Here is a 19,468-nt window from a genome sequence, read left to right on the forward strand (position 1 = left end):
AGCGGACCCCAGACCTCACAACCATAAAGGGCAATGGGCTCTATGACTGATTCAAGTATTTTTAGCCAAATCCTAATTGGTATGTTGAAATTTTTGTTTCTTTTGATGGCATAGAATGCCCTTCTTGCCTTGTCTCTCAGATCGTTCACAGCTTTGTGGAAGTTACTTGTGGCGCTGATGTTTAGGCCAAGGTATGTATAGTTTTTTGTGTGCTCTAGGGCAACAGTGTCTAGATGGAATTTGTATTTGTGGTCCTGGTGAATGGACCTTTTTTGGAACACCATTATTTTGGTCTTACTGAGATTTACTGTCAGGGCCCAGGTCTGACAGAATCTGTGCATAAGATCTAGGTGCTGCTGTAGGCCCTCCTTGGTTGGTGACAGAAGCACCAGGTCATCGGCAAACAGCAGACATTTGACTTCGGATTCTAGCAGGGGGAGGCCGGGTGCTGCAGACTTTTCTAGTGCCCGCGCCAATTCGTTGATAAATATGTTGAAGAGGGTGGGGCTTAAGCTGCATCCCTGTCTAACCCCACGACCCTGTGTGAAGAAATGTGTGTGTTTTTTGCCAATTTTAACCGCACACTTGTTGTTTGTGTACATGGATTTTATAATGTCGTATGTTTTACCCCCAACACCACTTTCCATCAGTTTGTATAGCAGACCCTCATGCCAGATTGAGTCGAAGGCTTTTTTGAAATCAACAAAGCATGAGAAGACTTTGCCTTTGTTTTGGTTTGTTTGGTTGTCAAGGGTGTGCAGGGTGAATACATGGTCTGTTGTACGGTAATTTGGTAAAAAGCCAATTTGACATTTGCTCAGTACAATGTTTTCATTGAGGAAATGTACGAGTCTGCTGTTAATAATAATGCAGAGGATTTTCCCAAGGTTACTGTTGACACATATTCCACGGTAGTTATTGGGGTCAAATTTGTCTCCACTTTTGTGGATTGGGGTGATCAGTCTTTGTTTCCAAATATTGGGGAAGATGCCAGAGCTAAGTATGATGTTAAAGAGTTTTAGTATAGCCAATTGGAATTTGTTGTCTGTATATTTGATCATTTCATTGAGGATACCATCAACACCACAGGCCTTTTTGGGTTGGAGGGTTTTTATTTTGTCCTGTAACTCATTCAATGTAATTGGAGAATCCAGTGGGTTCTGGTAGTCTTTAATAGTTGATTCTAAGATCTGTATTTGATAATGTATATGTTTTTGCTCTTTATTCTTTGTTATAGAGCCAAAAAGATTGGAGAAGTGGTTTACCCATACATCTCAATTTTGGATAGATAATTCTTCGTGTTGTTGTTTGTTTAGTGTTTTCCAATTTTCCCAGAAGTGGTTAGAGTCTATGGATTCTTCAATTGCATTGAGCTGATTTCTGACATGCTGTTCCTTCTTTTTCCGTAGTGTATTTCTGTATTGTTTTAGTGATTCCCCATAGTGAAGGCGTAGACTCAGGTTTTCCGGGTCTCTATGTTTTTGGTTGGACAGGTTTCTCAATTTCTTTCTTAGATTTTTGCATTCTTCATCAAACCATTTCATTATTGTTAATTTTCTTCGGTTTTCTATTTGAGATTTTTAGATTTGATAGGGAAGCTGAGAGGTCAAATATACTGTTAAGATTTTCTACTGCCAAGTTTACACCTTCATTATTACAGTGGAACGTTTTACCCAGGAAATTGCCTAAAAGGGATTGAATTTGTTGTTGCCTAATAGTTTTTTGGTAGGTTTCCAAACTGCATTCCTTCCATCTATAGCATTTCTTAATGTTACTGAGTTCCTTTGGCTTTGATGCCTCATGATTGAGTATTGCTCTGTTTAAGTAAACTGTGATTTTGCTGTGGTCTGATAGGGGTGTCAGTGGGCTGACTGTGAACGCTCTGAGAGACTCTGGGTTGAGGTTAGTGATAAAGTAGTCTACAGTACTACTGCCAAGAGATGAGCTATAGGTGTACCTACCATAGGAGTCCCCTCGAAGCCTACCGTTGACTATGTACATACCCAGCGTGCGACAGAGCTGCAGGAGTTGTGACCCGTTTTTGTTGGTTATGTTGTCATAGTTGTGCCTAGGGGGGCATATGTGGGAGGGAATGCTGTCACCTCCAGGCAGGTGTTTGTCCCCCTGTGTGCTGAGGGTGTCAGGTTCTTGTCCGGTTCTGGCATATAGGTCGCCACAGACTAGTACATGTCCCTGGGCCTGGAAATGATTGATTTCCCCCTCCAGGATGGAGAAGCTGTCTTCATTAAAATATGGGGATTCTAGTGGGGGGATATAGGTAGCACACAGGAGGACATTTTTCTCTGTTAGGATAATTTCCTTTTGAATTTCTAGCCAAATGTAGAATGTTCCTGTTTTTATTAATTTAATGGAGTGAGTTAGGTCTGCTCTATACCAAATTAGCATACCCCCTGAGTCCCTTCCCTGTTTCACACCTGGTAGTTTGGTGGATGGGACTACCAGCTCTCTGTAACCTAGAGGGCAACCAGTGGGTCCATCTCCTCTATACCAGGTTTCTTGCAGGATGACAATATCTGTATTACCGATTTCTTTGGTGAAGTCCGGGTTTCTGCTCTTTAGGCCAAAGGCAGATGACCTCAGGCCTTGGATATTCCAGGATAATATAGTGAAGGTTTTTTGTTCCATAGAGTGTCCAATGTTGTTGGTCGTGGTTTGGCCTCAGGCCAGTAAGTGTGAGCAGAGCCTGCTGAGCATCTGGTACATGCCATTGGCTTGGGCGAGTGTGAGAGTGGGGGTTGGGACTGTTTGCCCGCTCACTACCTGGGTGTATGTGTGGCTTCCATGTTGAGGCCCTCTTTGCGGGGGTGGGGTGCATGGGGTGGGCAGGAGTGGCATAGGTCTGATCTGAGGGGGCCTAAATGGGGTGTGGGCATGGTTGACGTGGGGGGGGGGGGGGGGGGGGGGGTTGATTGGTGGGGGTGTGGATGTGTCTGGGTGTACTGTGGTCTGGATGTAATTCCTCTTGGCGTGGGTCCTCTATGTGTAGGTCCAGGGGGGGGTCCTGCAGATCTGGGAGGGTGTCTCGCTGGTCTGGGTGGGGTGTCTATTGATCTGTTGCTCCTGTGTGAAGTGTTGGGGATACGTTTGAGAGCGATGTCCTTTAGAGTTCGGGCAAAGGTGGGCACTGCTGCCTTGTAGAGGTGGACCTGGTCATAGAGGTTGTTCAAGTCCAGGGTGGAGTGGTGGGCCAGGAAAACGTTTGGTTTTGAGGCACAGTCACAGGAAATACTCGCATTTACCCGCTGTATTGTGGCAGGGTGGAAGTCTTTTCGTGGTAGCAGGGTGGAGATAACCACTTGTGCGTTGGGGAAAGTAGAAGAAGCCTTTTCAATCACTCCCTTCAGTGCTGTGGCCACTCTTTCCTGCTGTGCTCTCAGGTCGTTTGTGCCTGTGTGTATTATTATGTGGCTGGGTGAGCCTAGTTTGGCCTCAGACAGAAGGTCTAGGGCATGCTGGGTGTTTGGACACCAGAGTTTAGACACACTGTGTTTGGGAAAGTTTTTTTTCTTCTATATATTTCCCATTTGAGTCCATAAGTAGTACAATCTGTGTCTTGTGTTTGTCCTCAGTGGGTGTGGGGGGTTGTCAGAAGGGCTATCAGGGTTGCTGACAGGGGGGGTGCTCAGAGGGGGTGAGAGCCTCTGGGCTTGGGGTTCTTCATTTGTCTGTTCTGCTGTGATGTCGACTCTATGGTCAGGGTCTGGTGTGGACTGTTCTGCTGTGGTGTCGACTCTATGGTCAGGGTCTGGTGTGGACTGTTCTGCTGTGGTGTCGATACTTTTGTTGGGTGCTGAGGTGGGCTGTTCTGCTGGCTTCTCTGTGAGGGTGGCCACCTCTCTAGTGGGTTGTTCTCTGTCACACGCCGTCCCCCTCAACTTCTCCACCATTCCCCTCACCCTCTCCTTCATCCCCCTCAACCTCTCCTCCACCAGCAGTCTGATACTCTCCTCTAGTGCTCTGTTCTGCTCCTCTTTCTCCTGTTGTATTTGTCTCACCACTGTCCAAAGTGCAGATATGTCTCTGTCCACCTCCAGCTCTCCGGGTCTGGTTAAGGGGCTGTTGTTGTGCTGGACTGTTGTCTGGGTCTGTGCTGACTGAAGTGTAATCACCTGCTGTTCCAGCTCCACCTGACTTACCTCCAGCTGTGTGAATTTGTCCTTCATTTCAATGAGGGAGTGGTAATCTGTGCTGGGAGGTTGACTCTCCGCTGGGGGTTGCTCATCTGTGGGGTTACATAATGAAGAGGTCTGGTCTGACCCGCTCGGTGTGGGGGTATCTTTATCAAGGGAGAGCTTCTCCTGCTGGGCTAATTCTTTGATTAGGTGAAAGTCCAGCTGAAACTGTTTGGGGTTACTCTGTACCATTACTGTTCCGGACTTATAGATATTTATATTACTTGACTCAGAGTCCTCGTTATCAAGTATTCTGAGTTTCCACCCCTCTCTTAACAAAGGGGTAGTGTGCTAATATAGAACTGTGCCATGCCAGGGGATGGTTTGTGTGGAAGATAAGGTTGCTGATGTTCCCATTTTTGTAATAGTCAGCAAAAAGTGTTTCTTGATTTTCCATAAGGAGCTTCATTTTGTAATCTTTTCTTGCCTTATCATTCTTTACATGCAAAGGGTACTGTATTTTAATTACCTCTGAACAGCGGGAGGGAGCTTCTAAGGCCTCTCCATTTGGTTGGGGTAGACTGTGTGACTCTCCTGCCATTGTTGGGCTAATGGGCTTTGACACCTCTCACTTGACACGTCAGTGCTAGTTGAAGCTGTATCAAGCTTGGTAGAATTATGTTAGAATTCAGTCCTTATAAAGTAATGTTGTGTATTTTTCTTCTTGGCTTTTGGAAATAAAATATAGTTTCAGACTAAACATTACTCACTCAGTTCCAGGTTGGATGGTGTTTTCAGGTTTCTGTTGTTTTTCAGAGAATTTGCTGTATAGGGTAATAAAGCCTTGGTAGTTGTGAACTTTCCAGGTGATTCCGTAATTCCGTCCAAAATCAGGTTGTAGGTTTTAAGTTTTGATTTGAAGTAGGGGTTATGTTGTAGAGGGTATAATCCAGTATGTGGTCCTGACAAAAAAATCCAAGTTTATCTAACTCCTAATCTATATTTTTTAAAGAAAATGCTGAAAAATGCAGGAGCTCTGATCCTGACCTCTGCTCTGCTCTGCGCTCACTCACGCTCTCTCATTCTCTCTCTCTGTGTCTCTGTGTCTCTCTCTCTCTCTCTCTCTCTATCTCTCTCTCTCTCATTCTCTCTCACTGTGTATCTGTCTCTCTCTCTCTCTCTCTCTCTCTCATTCTCTCTCACTGTGTCTCTGTCTCTGTCTCTCTCTCTCTCTCTCTCTCTCTCTCTCTCTCTCTCACTGTCTCTCTCTCTCTCTCTCTCATTCTCTCTCACTGTGTCTCTCTCTCTCTCTCTCTCTCTGTCTCTCTCTCTCTCTCTCTCTCTCTCTCTCTCTCTCATTCCCTCTCTCTGTGTCTCTGTCTCTGTCTCTCTCTCTCTCTCTCTCACTGTGTCTCTGTCTCTCTCTCTCTCTCTCTCTCTCTCGCTCTCTCTCTCTCTCTCTCTCTCTCTTTCTCTCATTCCCTCTCTCTGTGTCTGTGTCTCTGTCTCTCTCTCTCTCTCTCTCTCTTTCTCTCATTCCCTCTCTGTGTCTCTGTCTCTCTCTCTCTCCCTTTTCTTGTGGCGACAGGTCACAAATCTTGCTGCTGTGATGGCATACTGTGGTATTTCACCCAGTAGATATGTGAGTTTATCAAGATTAGATTTGTTTTCAAATTCTTTGTGGATCTGTGTAATCTGAGGGAAATATGTGTCTCTAATATGGTCATACATTGGACAGGAGGTTAGGAAGTGCAGCTCAGTTTCCACCCCATTTTGTGGGCAGTGTGCACATAGCCTGTCTTCTCTTGAGAGCCAGATCTGCCTTAGGCATCCTTTCTCAATAGCAAGGCTATGCTCAAAGAGTCTGTACATATGCAAAGATTTCCTTAATTTTGGGTCAGTCACAGTGGTCAGGTATTCTGCCAAAATTCCGTCCAAAATCAGGTTGTAGGTTTTAAGTTTTGATTTGAAGTAGGGGTTATGTTGTAGAGGGTATAATCCAGTATGTGGTCCTGACAAAAAATCCAAGTTTATCTAACTCCTAATCTATCTTTTTTAAAGAAAATGATGAAAAATGCAGGAGCTCTGATCCTGACCTCTGCTCTGCTCTGCGCTCCCTCTTACTCTCTCTCATTCTCTCTCTCTGTGTCTCTGTCTCTCTCTCTCTCTCTCTCTCTCTCTCTCTCTCTCTCATTCTCTCTCACTGTGTCTCTGTCTCTCTCTCTCTCTCTCTCTCTCTCTCTCTCTCATTCTCTCTCACTGTGTCTCTCTCTCTCTCTCTCTCTCTCTCTCTCTCTCTCTCTCTCACTCCCTAACCCTAACCCTAACCCTAACCCTTATGGAAGGTTTGCTCATTCTAGTTTGCTCAGTTGTTTTGTATATTCTTCCAATGTGTCAAGTAATTATCTTTTTGTTTTCTTATGATTTGGTTGGGTCTAATTGTGTTGCTGTCCTGGGGCTCTGTGGCGTATGTTTGTGTTCTTGAACAGAGCCCCAGGACCAGCTTGCTTAGGGGACTCTTCTCCAGGTTCAGTTCTCTGTAGGTGATGGCTTTGTTATGGAAGGTTTGGGAATCACTTCCTTTTAGGTGGTTGTAGAATTTAACAGCTCTTTTCTGGATTTTGATAGTTAGAAGGTATCTGCCTAATTGGGCTCCTGGGTGGCACAGCGGTCTAAGGCACTGCATCTCAGTGCTTGATGCGTCACCACAGACACCCTGGTTCAAATCCAGACGGTACTGTATCACAACTGGCTGTCATTGGGAGTCCCATAGGGCAGCATAATTGGTCCAGCGTCATCGGGTTTGGCCAGTGTAGGCCGTCATTGTAAGTAAGATTTGTTCTTAACTGAATAGCCTAGTTAAATAAATACAAAGATTCTGCTGTGCATGCATTATTTGGTGTTTTACGTTGTTCACCGAGAATATACCTAGAAGGTCAGCATCCCCGAGTCACCTCTTCACTGTTGATGCTGAGACTGGTGTTTTGCGGGTACTATTTAATGAAGCTGCTAGTTGAGGATTTGTGAGGCATCTGTTTCTCAAACTAGACACTCTTATGTACTTGTCCGCTTGCTCAGTTGTGCACCGGGGCCTCCCACTCCCTCTATTCTGGTTAGAGACAGTTTGCACTGTTCTGTGAAGGAAATAGTACACAGCTTTGTATGAGATCTTCAGTTTCTTGGCAATTTCTCGCATGGAATAGCCTTCATTTCTCAGAACAAGAATAGACTGACGAGTTTCAGAAGAAAGTTCTTTGTTTCTGGCCATTTTGAGCCTGTAATTGAACCCACAAATGCTGATGCTCCAGATACTCAACTAGTCTAAAGAAGGCCAGTTTTTTGCTTATTTAATCAGCACAACAGTTTTCAGCTGTGCTAACATAATTGCAAAAGGGTTTTCTAATGAACAATTAGAATTTTAAAATTATAACACAACGTGCCATTGGAACACAGGAGTGATGGTTGCTGATAATGGGCCTCTGTACGCCTATGTAGATATTCCATAAAAAATCAGCCGTTTGCAGCTACAAATCAAATCAAATCAAATTTTATTTGTCACATACACATGGTTAGCAGATGTTAATGCGAGTGTAGCGAAATGCTTGTGCTTCTAGTTCCGACAATGCGGTAATAACCAACGAGTAATCTAGCTAACAATTCCAAAACTACTACCTTATACACACAAGTGTAAAGGGATAAAGAATATGTACATAAAGATATATGAATGAGTGATGGTACAGAGCGGCATAGGCAAGATGCAGTAGATGGTATCGAGTACAGTATATACATATGAGATGAGTATGTAAACAAAGTGGCATAGTTTAAAGTGGCTAGTAATACATGTATTACATAAAGATGCAGTAGATGATATAGAGTACAGTATATACGTATACATATGAGATAAATAATGTAGGGTATGTAAACATTATATTAAGTAGCATTGTTTAAAGTGGCTAGTGATATATTTTACATCAATTCCCATTATTAAAGTGGCTGGAGTTGAGTCAGTGTGTTGGCAGCAGCCACTCAATGTTAGTGGTGGCTGTTTAACAGTCTGATGGCCTTGAGATAGAAGCTGTTGATGCACCTGTACTGACCTCGCCTTCTGGATGATAGCGGGGTGAACAGGCAGTGGCTCGGGTGGTTGTTGTCCTTGATGATCTTTATGGCCTTCCTGTGACATCGGGTGGTGTAGGTGTCCTGGAGGGCAGGTAGTTTGCCCCTGGTGATGCGTTGTGCAGACCTCACTACCCTCTGGAGAGCCTTACGGTTGTGGGCGGAGCAGTTGCCGTACCAGGTGGTGATACAGCCCGACAGGATGCTCTCGATTGTGCATCTGTAGAAGTTTGTGAGTGCTTTTAGTAATAGTCATTTACAACATTAACAATGTCTACACTGTATTTCTGATAAATGTGGTGTTATTTTAATGGACTAAAAATGTGCTTTTCTTTCAAAAAACAAGGACATTTCTAAGTGACCCCAAACTTTTGAACGGTAGTGTATATGCTTTTGTTGTTTGTTCTTTGTTATAGAGCCAAAAAGATTGGCGAAGTGGTTTATCCATGTATCTCAGTTTTGGATAGATAATTATTTGTGATTGTTGTTTGTTTAGAGTTTTCTAATTTTCCCAGGAGTGGTTCGATTCTATGGATTCTTCAATTACATTGAGCTGATTTCTGACATGCCTTTCCTTCTTTTTCCGTAGTGTATTTCTGTATTGTTTTAGTGAGCGTAGACTCAGGTTTTCTGGGTCTCCATGTTTTTGGTTGGATAGGTTTCTCAATTTCTTTCTTAGGTTTTTGCCTTCTTCATCAAATCATTTGTCATTGTTGTTAATTATCTTTGGTTGTCAGCTTGACATTTTTAGATTTGATAGGGAAGCTGAGAGGTCAAATATACTGTTTAGGTTTTCTACTGACAAGTTTACACCTTCATTATTACAGTGAAACATTTGTTCCAGGAAAACATTTTTCTCTCTCTCTCTCTCTCTCTCTCTCTCTCTCTCTCTCTCTCTCTCTTGCTCTCTCTCTTTGTCTCTCTCTTTGTCTCTCTCTTTGCCTCTCTCTCTCTCTCTCTCTCTCTCTCTCTCTCTCTCTCTCTCTCTCTCTCTCTCTCTCTGTAATGTTATCTTGCCTTCCTGTTCACTAGAGTTCTATTAGGGAAGAATGTGTCCTTGTTCCACCACACCAGACCACACCAGACCACGCCAGACCAGACCACACCAGACGTGCCTCCCCATCAGAACATGCCTCCATTGTACTGACCATGTTCTGTTCTGGTGGGGAACCATGGTCTGATCTCTAGGACCAGCAGGGTTTAGGCCTGGAGATATAGACCATGAGTTTGGCAATCTGGACTGTTTCCCTCGTCTGGTTTGACTGTAGCAAAAGTCCTTGTCTTGATGTCTGGTTATATGCTTACTCTCTCCTCCTCCTCCTCCTCCTCCTCCTCCTCCTCCTCCTCCTCCAGTTGAAGTGTTACCACAAGCGTTTCCGGAGCCCCATTAGGGATGTGATATTCAGAGTGCAGTTCCACACCTGTGCCATCCACGACCTGGGAGTGGTCTTTGGGAAGAATGAACTGGATCAGACTTTTAAAGGTGTGTGTGTGTATGTGTGGGTGACTGTGTGTGTGTATGTGTGTGTGTGTGGGTGACTGTGTGTGTGTATGTGTGGGTGGGTGACTGTGTGTGTGTGTATGTATGGATGTGTATGTGTGGGTGACTGTGTGTGTGTGTATGTGTGCGTGGGTCAAATCAAATGTTATTTGTCACATACACATGGTTAGCAGATGTTAATGCGAGTGTAGCGAAATGCTTGTGCTTCTAGTTCCGACAATTCAGTAATAACCAACGAGTAATCTAGCCTAACAATTACACAACTACTACCTTATATACACAAGTGTAAAGGGATAAAGAATATGTACATAAAGATATATGAATGAGTGATGGTACAGAACGGCATAGGCAAGATGCAGTAGATGGTATCGAGAACAGTATATACACATGAGATGAGTAATGTAGGGTATGTAAACATAAAGTGGCATAGTTTAAAGTGGCTAGTGATACATGTATTACATAAAGATGGCAAGATGCAGTAGATGATATAGAGTACAGTATATACATATGAGATGAGTAATGTAGGGTATGTAAACATTATATTAAGTGGCATTGTTTAAAGTGTTTGTATGTGTGGGTGACTGTGTATGTGTATGTGTGGGTGACTGTGTGTGTGTATGTGTGGGTGGCTGTGTATGTGTGTGTATGTGTGGGTGACTGTGTGTGTGTATGTGTGGGTGACTGTGTGTGTGTATGTGTGGGTGGCTGTGTGTGTGTGTATGTGTACGTGGGTGACTGTGTGTGTATGTGTGGGTGACTGTGTGTGTGTATGTGTGGGTGACTGTGTGTGTGTATGTGTGTGTGGGTGTCTGTGTGGGTGTATGTGTGTGTGACTGTGTGTGTGTATGTGTGCGTGGGTGACTGTGTGTGTATGTGTGCGTGGGTGACTGTGTGTGTGTATGTGTGGGTGACTATGTGTGTGAATGTGTGCAGGGGTGACTGTGTGTGTATTGTGTGCGGGGGTGACTGTGTATGTGTGTGTGTGCGTGGGTGACTGCGTGTGTGTATGTGTGCGGGGCTGACTGTGTGTGTATGTGTGCGGGGGTGACTGTGTGTGTGTGTATGTGTGCGGGGGTGACTGTGTGTGTGTGTATGTGTGCGTGGGTGACTGTGTGTGTGTGTCTTTGTAGCAGTGCGTACACATGTTTGTGTGTGTATGTACCTATGTGGCCTCTCCCAAAAAATGTAAATTGATTGTTGTTTAATGTGTGTGTGCACGTGTGTACGTGTGTTTGTTGAAGTGCGTACACATGTTCGCGTGTGTACTGTATTTACCTGGCCTCTGTAAAAATGTGAAATTGATTGTCGTTTAATGTGTGTCACTACACAGATGAGAGATTTCCAGAATATGGGAAAGTGGAATTTGTCTTCTCCTTCGGACCTGAGAAAATCAAAGGTACAGGTAATCAGTGTATTTCAAGTTGAATGCTTCAATGCATGCTACATGTAGCAATGTATACACAAACTATAGTTAGTACCATAAGGTAATGCAGCACAGCATGGATTGGTGTAAATTGATTGTGTGTTGCCAGCATAGTTAACTGCATGTGGCTATGCAGAAAGTACATGTTATATTGTATTTCTGTTATGGACATTAATGGGTTAAAGACTGCATTACCCAGCTGGCTTTGTGTCTCTCAGGAATGGGCCACCTTGAGAATGGCCCACAAGTGTCGGTGGACTACAATACCCAAAACCCCCTCATCCGCTGGGACTCCTACGAGAACTTCAACAGGGGCTGCGAGGATACAGTAGATGGTGAGCACCAAGACCACACACACACACACACACACACACACACACACACACACACACACACACACACACACACACACACACACACACACACACACACACACACAGAGTGGTGGAAAAAGTTCCCAGTTGTCATACTTGAGTAAAAGATACCTTAATAGCACTGGAGGCTGCTGAGGGGAGGATGGCTCATAATATTAGCCATAACAGAGCAAATGGAATGGCATCAACCACCTACAAACCAAATGTTTCATATATTTGATACCATTCCACTAAAGCCGCCCGAGCCATTATCACGAGCCCGACCTCCCCAATTAAGGTGACACCAACCTCCCGTGCTTAATAGAAAAGTGAAGGCCACCTTGTAAAATAGTAAAAAAAGTAGTACTTTAAAGTAGTGTTATTAAAATAATTTACACACATACACACACACACACACACACACACACACACACACACACACACACACACACACACACACACACACACACACACACACACACACACACTCATACATCTACAAGTGCCGGACTCATCAGGCAGATGTTGACATGTAAATCAGTAGAACCCCCCCCCCCCCCCCCTCCTCACAGTCTAGAAGAAACCAAAGGGTGTTGGCTGACCTCCAGTTGGCTGGCAGTATACCTCAACAGCAGAATGGTGTGATAATTGGCCAATATCATTTTCATGAAATGTAATGAATGCCTCCTTGCGGTGGTAGAGCCATGAGAGCCATCTAGAGCCATATCACACTGTACAGTTAGGGACTTTCTGGTGCTACTCTGTGATGCAACCCATGATTAGTTGTGGGGAACACAGTCCTCTTCTTGGCCAGCAGGTGTTCCTATAGAGCCCCTGGTGTTTGGTAAATGATGGTGATAATGAGAGGCCACAGCATTTAGGAACATGGCACATCCACTGGTACTTCCACTGGTACTTCCACTGGCATTCTACTGGTACTTCCACTGGCATTCTACTGGTACTTCCACTGGCATTCTACTGGTACTTCCACTGGCATTCTACTGGTAATTCCACTGGCATTCTACTGGTACTTCCACTGGTACTTCCACTGGCATTCTACTGGTACTTCCACTGGTACTTCCACTGGCATTCTACTGGTACTTCCACTGGTACTTCCACTGGCATTCTACTGGTACTTCCACTGGTACTTCCACTGGCATTCTACTGGTACTTCCACTGGGACCTCCACTGGCATTCTACTGGTACTTCCACTGGTACTTCCATTGGCATTCTACTGGTACTTCCACTGGTACTTCCACTGGCATTCTACTGGTACTTCCACTGGTACTTCCACTGGCAATCTACTGGTACTTCCACTGGCATTCTACTGGTACTTCCACTGGCAGTCTACTGGTACTTCCACTGGTACTTCCACTGGCATTCTACTGGTACTTCCACAGGCATTCTACTGGTACTTCCACTGGTACTTCCACTGGCATTCTACTGGTACTTCCACTGGTACTTCCGTTGGCATTCCACTGGTACTTCCACTGGTACTTCCACTGGCATTCTACTGGTACTTCCACTGGCATTCCACTGGTACTTCCACTGGCATTCTACTGGTACTTCCACTGGTACTTCCACTGGCATTCTACTGGTACTTCCACTGGTACTTCCACTGGCATTCTACTGGTACTTCCACTGGCATTCTACTGGTACTTCCACTGGTACTTCCGCTGGCATTCTACTGATACTTCCACTTGTACTTCCACTGGCATTCTACTGGTACTTCCACTGGTACTTCCACTGGCATTCTACTGGTACTTCCACTGGGACCTCCACTGGCATTCTACTGGTACTTCCACTGGTACTTCCATTGGCATTCTACTGGTACTTCCACTGGTACTTCCACTGGCATTCTACTGGTACTTCCACTGGCATTCTACTGGTACTTCCACTGGTACTTCCACTGGCATTCTACTGGTACTTCCACTGGTACTTCCACTGGCATTCTACTGGTACTTCCACTGGTACTTCCACTGGCATTCCACTGGTACTTCCACTGGTACTTCCACTGGCATTCTACTGGTACTTCCACTGGTACTTCCTCTGGCATTCTACTGGTACTTCCACTGGTACTTCCACTGGCATTCTACTGGTACTTCCACTAGTACTTCCACTGGCAATCTACTGGTACTTCCACTGGCATTCTACTGGTACTTCCACTGGCAGTCTACTGGTACTTCCACTGGTACTTCCACTGGCATTCTACTGGTACTTCCACAGGCATTCTACTGGTACTTCCACTGGTACTTCCACTGGCATTCTACTGGTACTTCCACTGGTACTTCCATTGGCATTCCACTGGTACTTCCACTGGTACTTCCACTGGCATTCTACTGGTACTTCCACTGGCATTCCACTGGTACTTCCACTGGCATTCTACTGGTACTTCCACTGGTACTTCCACTGGCATTCTACTGGTACTTCCACTGGTACTTCCACTGGCATTCTACTGGTACTTCCACTGGTACTTCCACTGGCATTCTACTGGTACTTCCCTAATACTTCCACTGGCATTCTACTGATACTTCCACTGGTACTTCCACTGGCATTCTACTGGTACTTCCACTGGTACTTCCACTGGCATTCCACTGGTACTTCCACTGGTACTTCCACTGGCATTCTACTGGTACTTCCACTGGTACTTCCACTGGCATTCCACTGGTACTTCCACTGGTACTTCCACTGGTACTTCCACTGGCATTCTACAGGTACTTCCACTGGTACTTCCACTGGCATTCTACTTGTACTTCCATGGGTACTTCCACTGGTACTTCCACTGGTACTTCCAATGGTACTTCCACTGGCATTCCACTGGTACTTCCACTGGCATTCCACTGGTACTTCCACTGGTACTTCCACTGGTACTTCCACTGGCATTCTACAGGTACTTCCACTGGTACTTCCACTGGCATTCTACTTGTACTTCCACGGGTACTTCCACTGGTACTTCCACTGGTACTTCCAATGGTACTTCCACTGGCATTCCACTGCACCACCTCTCTCCACATCTAAAAGTAAGAGCATACATCTTCCTCAGCCGTTCGGACATTGTGATTCTTTCACATATTCCTATTCACTTTTGTTTGTTTAAGCATGGCCAATCTAGTGACTACCTTGCCCTACCACTCTTGCCTCCTCTTGTTCTCATCATTTGCCCCTATCTCCCCCTTTCCTCTCCCCCCCATGCCATAAAGCCCCCCCCCCCCCCCCCCCCCACACACACACACCTGTCATTCACTCCTTTAAATAGCTGCTGCAGAAATAGGTGGTAGTCAGTCGCTCTGCTGGTAACCCGAACCCCTGCACTCCCACCACCACCCCCCACCCAGCTCACAGTGTGGGTGTGCAAGGGGCTAGGGCTGGGGGTCAGGAGATGACGGGACCCCACACCAAACTCCTGCTCACCTCCTCTCACCTCTACTCCCCTTCCTCCTCCACCTCCTCCACCTTACCCCTCTGCTTCTGCAGTCCCACTGCCCCATTCCATAGCCCTCACTGGGGCTGTCATCATTCATCATGGTTCCTATTGATTAGTATTGTGGACGGGACAAGACAATGAATACAGTGAGGGCAGTGTGCACCCTATCTTATGCCACCCATATGCCCCAAGTGGAGAGAGAGAGGAGGCAGTTGCACCAGAGCACAGGCCGTGGCAAGTAGCCATCATGTCAAGCTAGGCCCTCGGCAGCCATTTTGGTGCAGCGGTAATACGCTCCAACATGCACTATGGCTTGAATAGAAACCACTGTATTATATCATATTCAACTCTCTGGAGAGCTCTTGTGGTAATTGCTATGTAAAAAAGGTCATTGGGAAATGCTGGTGTTGGCAGTTTGATCCTAATTGAATGGACTAGATGTTTGGTTCTGGTTGGCTCAGCAGAAAGCATTCTGCCAGTCCCCTCGCTTAGCTAATTGCAGGCTTTGCTTCCTTAGCAGTTGGATTGGATTGGAAAAATGTGGATTCAGTACATGGTGCTAGAATATTGTGTGACCACCATTCAATTGGTCTTGGGCTGAAAGTGAACCTCTGTGAAAGCTCAAGTGGTTTTATAGGTTGAAGGAAGATGTCTGTGTTCCAAGGCTGGGCTTGGGTTTTGAGCTAGGGTTCGTTCGTTTGCTAGCTGCTTTGCTACCCACCTCAATGTTTATCCGCCAAGGGGTCTACTCTGAAAATACCCTTCCTCTCTCTCTTTCCCTTCCTCTCTTTCCCTCCCTCTCTCAAGGGCTTCAGCTTGGGTTCTGGAGTGAGGGTTCAAGACCGGTCGCTAGCTGCTTGTTGGCCCACCTCAACGTTTCTTCACCAAGGGGTCTGTTCTGAAAATACCGCCCTCTCCCCTCCCTCTCTCTTTCCCTCCCTCTCTCTCTTCCTCCTCTTTTGATCACAGTGTTGCAGTCGACAGGTCAGGTGAATGTCGATGAGGGACCAGTTTTTAGGCACTAAAATGGCTAACATGCAGACGGACAAGCTACGCTGTGTAGCCTAGCTTTCATTAGGTTCTGGACAAATGGAGGGTTTTCCCATCCCTGTCGTGACGCTGTGTGCTCCAGTGGACTCTTGTCATTAAAAGCATTAGGAGCATTGAGCATTGATGTAGATACAGTTGAAGTCGGAAGTTTACATACACTTAGGTTGGAGTCATTAAAACTCGTTTTTCAACCACTCCACAAATATCTTGTTAACTATCTATAGTTTTGGCAAGTCGGTTAGGACATCTACTTTGTGCATGACACAAATAATTTTTTAAACAATTGTTTACAGACAGATTATTTAACTTTAACTTTAACTTATTTAAAATTCACTGTATCACAATTCCAGTGGGTCAGAAGTTTACATACACTAAGTTGATTGTGCCTTTAAACAGCTTGGAAAATTCCAGAAAATTATGTCATGGCTTTGGAAGCTTCTGATAGGCTAATTAACATAATTTGAGTCAATTGGAGGTGTACCTGTGGATGTATTTCTTCAAACCTTCAAACTCAGTGCCTTTTTGCTTGACATCATGGGAAAATCAAAAGAAATCAGCCAAGACCTCAGAAAAGACATTGTAGACCTCCACAAGTCTGGTTCGTCATTGGGAGCAATTTCCAAACGCCTGAAGATACCACGTTCATCTGTACAAACAATAGTACGCAAGTATTAACACCATGGTACCGCGCAGCCGTCATACCGCTCAGGAAGGAGACGCGTTCTGTCTCCTAGAGTCCAAATCAATCCCAGAACAACAGCAAAGGACCTTGTGAAGATGCTGGAGGAAACAGGTACAAAAGTATCTATATCAACAGTAAATCGACATAACCTGAAAGGCCTCTCAGCATGGAAGAAGCCACTGCTCCAAAACCACCATAAAAAAGCCTACTACTGTTTGCAACTGCACATGGGGACAAAGATCGTACTTTTTGGAGAATTGTCCTCTTGTCCTCTTGTCTGATGAAACAAAAATAGAACTGTTTGGCCATAATGACCGTTGTTTGGTTTGGAGGGAAAAGGGGGAGGCTTGCAAGCCGAAGAACACCATCCCGACTGTGAAGCACGGGGGTGGCAGCATCATGTTGTGGGGGTGCTTTGTTGCAGGAGGGACTGGTGCACTTCACAAAATAGATGGCTTCATGAGGAAGGAAAATTACGTGGATATATTGAAGCAACATCTCAAGACATCAGTCAGGAAGTTAAAGCTTGGTCGCAAATTGGTCTTCCAAATGCACAATGACCCTAAGCAAAATGGCTTAAGGACAACAAAGTCAAGGTATTGGAGTGGTCATCACAAAGCCCTGACCTCAATCCCATAGAAAATGTGTGGGCAGAACTGAAAAAGTGTGTGCAAGCAAGGAGGCCTACAAACCTGACTCCGTTACACCAGCTCTGTCAGAAGGAATGGGCCAAAATTCACCCAACTTATTGTAGGAAGCTTGTGGAAGGCTACCCGAAACGTTTGACCCAAGTTAAATCATATAAAGGCAATGCTACCAAATACTAATTGAGTTTATGTAAACTTCTGACCCACTGCAAATTATGAAAGAAATCAAATCTGAAATAAATCATTCTCTCTACTATTATTCGGACATTTCACATTCTTAAAATAAGGTGGTGATCCTAACTGACCTAAGACAGGGAATTTTTACTAGGATTAAAATGTCAGGAATTGTGAAAAACTGAGTTTAAATGTATTTGGCTAAGGTGTATGTAAACTTCCGACTTCAACTCTATGTGTCAGAGTCACAGCTAGCTTCTGGTAAGGCCTTGGTTTACATATTGCAATGACCTTTGTAGAAATCAGATGAAAGGAGTATATGAAAGATAAGCCTGTTTAAAAGGTCTGTATGAATAACAAGGTTATTGGTAGAATAATACATCATTAAGTTGATGATGATGATGATGTATCTGCAAATATGAAGGTGTTCAGAGGGTTTGTGTCCACTTTTAGCCTGGGTGCTGCTGAGATGTGTGAAGAGCATTGTCTGATAGTTACTAGTTGTGTGTTATTAGTGTGTGTGCCTGCGTTCAAGTGTGTGTGTGTGTGTGTGTGTGTGTGTGTGTGTGTGTGTGTGTGTGTGTGTGTGTGTGTGTGTGTGTGTGTGTGTGTGTGTGTGTGTGTGTGTGTGTGTGTGTGTGTGTGTGTCTGTGTGTGTGTGTGTGTGTCTGTTTCACTAATATTCCTTCACTAATAGGACTTCACTATTTGCCCTGTACTCAGCTGTTGACCTGGGGTCCAACAAGGGAAATAGCGCTCGAACATTAGCTAGCGTATTCCATTTGTTTTGTGCTAGCCGCGACCATTCGTTAATGTTAACTAACAGTCTGAGGAGGTAGTGTTAGGCGAACGTAAGTGTCTGTTTCAGGTCTAAACTACCACTACAAATAATCAAGTGGCCTTTCTATTACATACAGTGCCTTCGGAAAGTATTCAGACCGCTTGACTTTTCCACATTTTGTTACGTTACAGCCTTATTCTAAAATGGTTTAAATAAATAAAAATCCTTAGCAATCTACACACAATACCCCATAATAACAATGAGAAAACAGGTTTTTATGCATTTTTGCAAATGTATAACATATTTATAACAGAAATAACTTTACATAAGTATCCAGACCCTTTGCTATGAGACTCAAAATTTAGTTTAGGTGCATCCTTTTCCTATTGATCATCCTTGAGATGTTTCTACAACTTGATTGGAGTCCACCTGTGGTAAATTCAATTAATTGAAGGTCCCACAGTTGATAGTGCATGTCAGAGCAAAAAGCAAGCCATGAGGTCAAAGGAATTGTCTGTAGAGCTTAGAGACAGGATTGTGTCGAGGCACAGATCTGGGGAAGGGTACCAAAAAAATTCTGCAACATTGAAGGTCCCCAAGAACACAGTGGCCTCCATCATTCTTAAATGGAAGAAGTTTGGAACCACCAAGACTCTTCATAGAGCTGGCAACAAACTGAGCAATCGGGGAGAAGGGCCTTGGTCAGGGAGGTGACCAAGAACCCGATGGTCACTCTGACAGAGCTTCAGAGTTCCTCTATAGAGATGGGAGAACCTTTCAGAAGGACAACCATCTCTGCAGCACCACCAATCAGGCCTTTATGGTAGAGTGGCCAGACGGAAGCCACTCATCAGTAAAAGACAGCCCACTTGGAGTTTGCCAAAAGGGACATAAAGACTTCCAGACCATGAGAAACAAGATTCTCTGGTCTGATGAAACCAAGATTGAACTCTTTGTCCTGAATGTCAAGCTTCACATCTGGAGGAAACCTGGCACCATCTCTACGGTGAAGCATGGTGGTGGCAGCATCATGCTGTGGGGATGTTCTTCAGAGGCAGGGACTGAGAGACTAGCCAGGATCGAGGGAAAGATAAACAGAGCAAAGTACAGAGAGATCCTTGACGAAAACCTGCTCCAGAGCGTTCTGGACCTCAGACTGGGGCGAAGGTTCACCTTCCAACAGG

The 19,468-nt window shown here is 44.8% G+C and overlaps 1 protein-coding gene across 5 annotated transcripts in view; it reads left to right on the plus strand.

Annotated features, from left to right (window-relative positions):
* Positions 1–19,468, plus strand: part of LOC139412871 (tensin-1-like) — a 192,228-nt gene that overhangs the window by 131,002 nt on the left and 41,758 nt on the right. For 4 of the 5 annotated variants that reach the window (XM_071159660.1, XM_071159664.1, XM_071159662.1 and 1 more), the window contains 3 exons: positions 9,603–9,732; positions 11,081–11,152; positions 11,392–11,508. In XM_071159660.1, coding sequence (XP_071015761.1) covers positions 9,603–9,732; positions 11,081–11,152; positions 11,392–11,508 — 319 coding nt within the window. The remainder of the gene's footprint in view (positions 1–9,602; positions 9,733–11,080; positions 11,153–11,391; positions 11,509–19,468) is intronic. The other variant, XM_071159663.1, reaches the window with a different exon arrangement.

Source organism: Oncorhynchus clarkii, chromosome 7, assembly GCF_045791955.1.
Source record: "Oncorhynchus clarkii lewisi isolate Uvic-CL-2024 chromosome 7, UVic_Ocla_1.0, whole genome shotgun sequence".
NCBI lineage: Eukaryota > Metazoa > Chordata > Actinopteri > Salmoniformes > Salmonidae > Oncorhynchus > Oncorhynchus clarkii.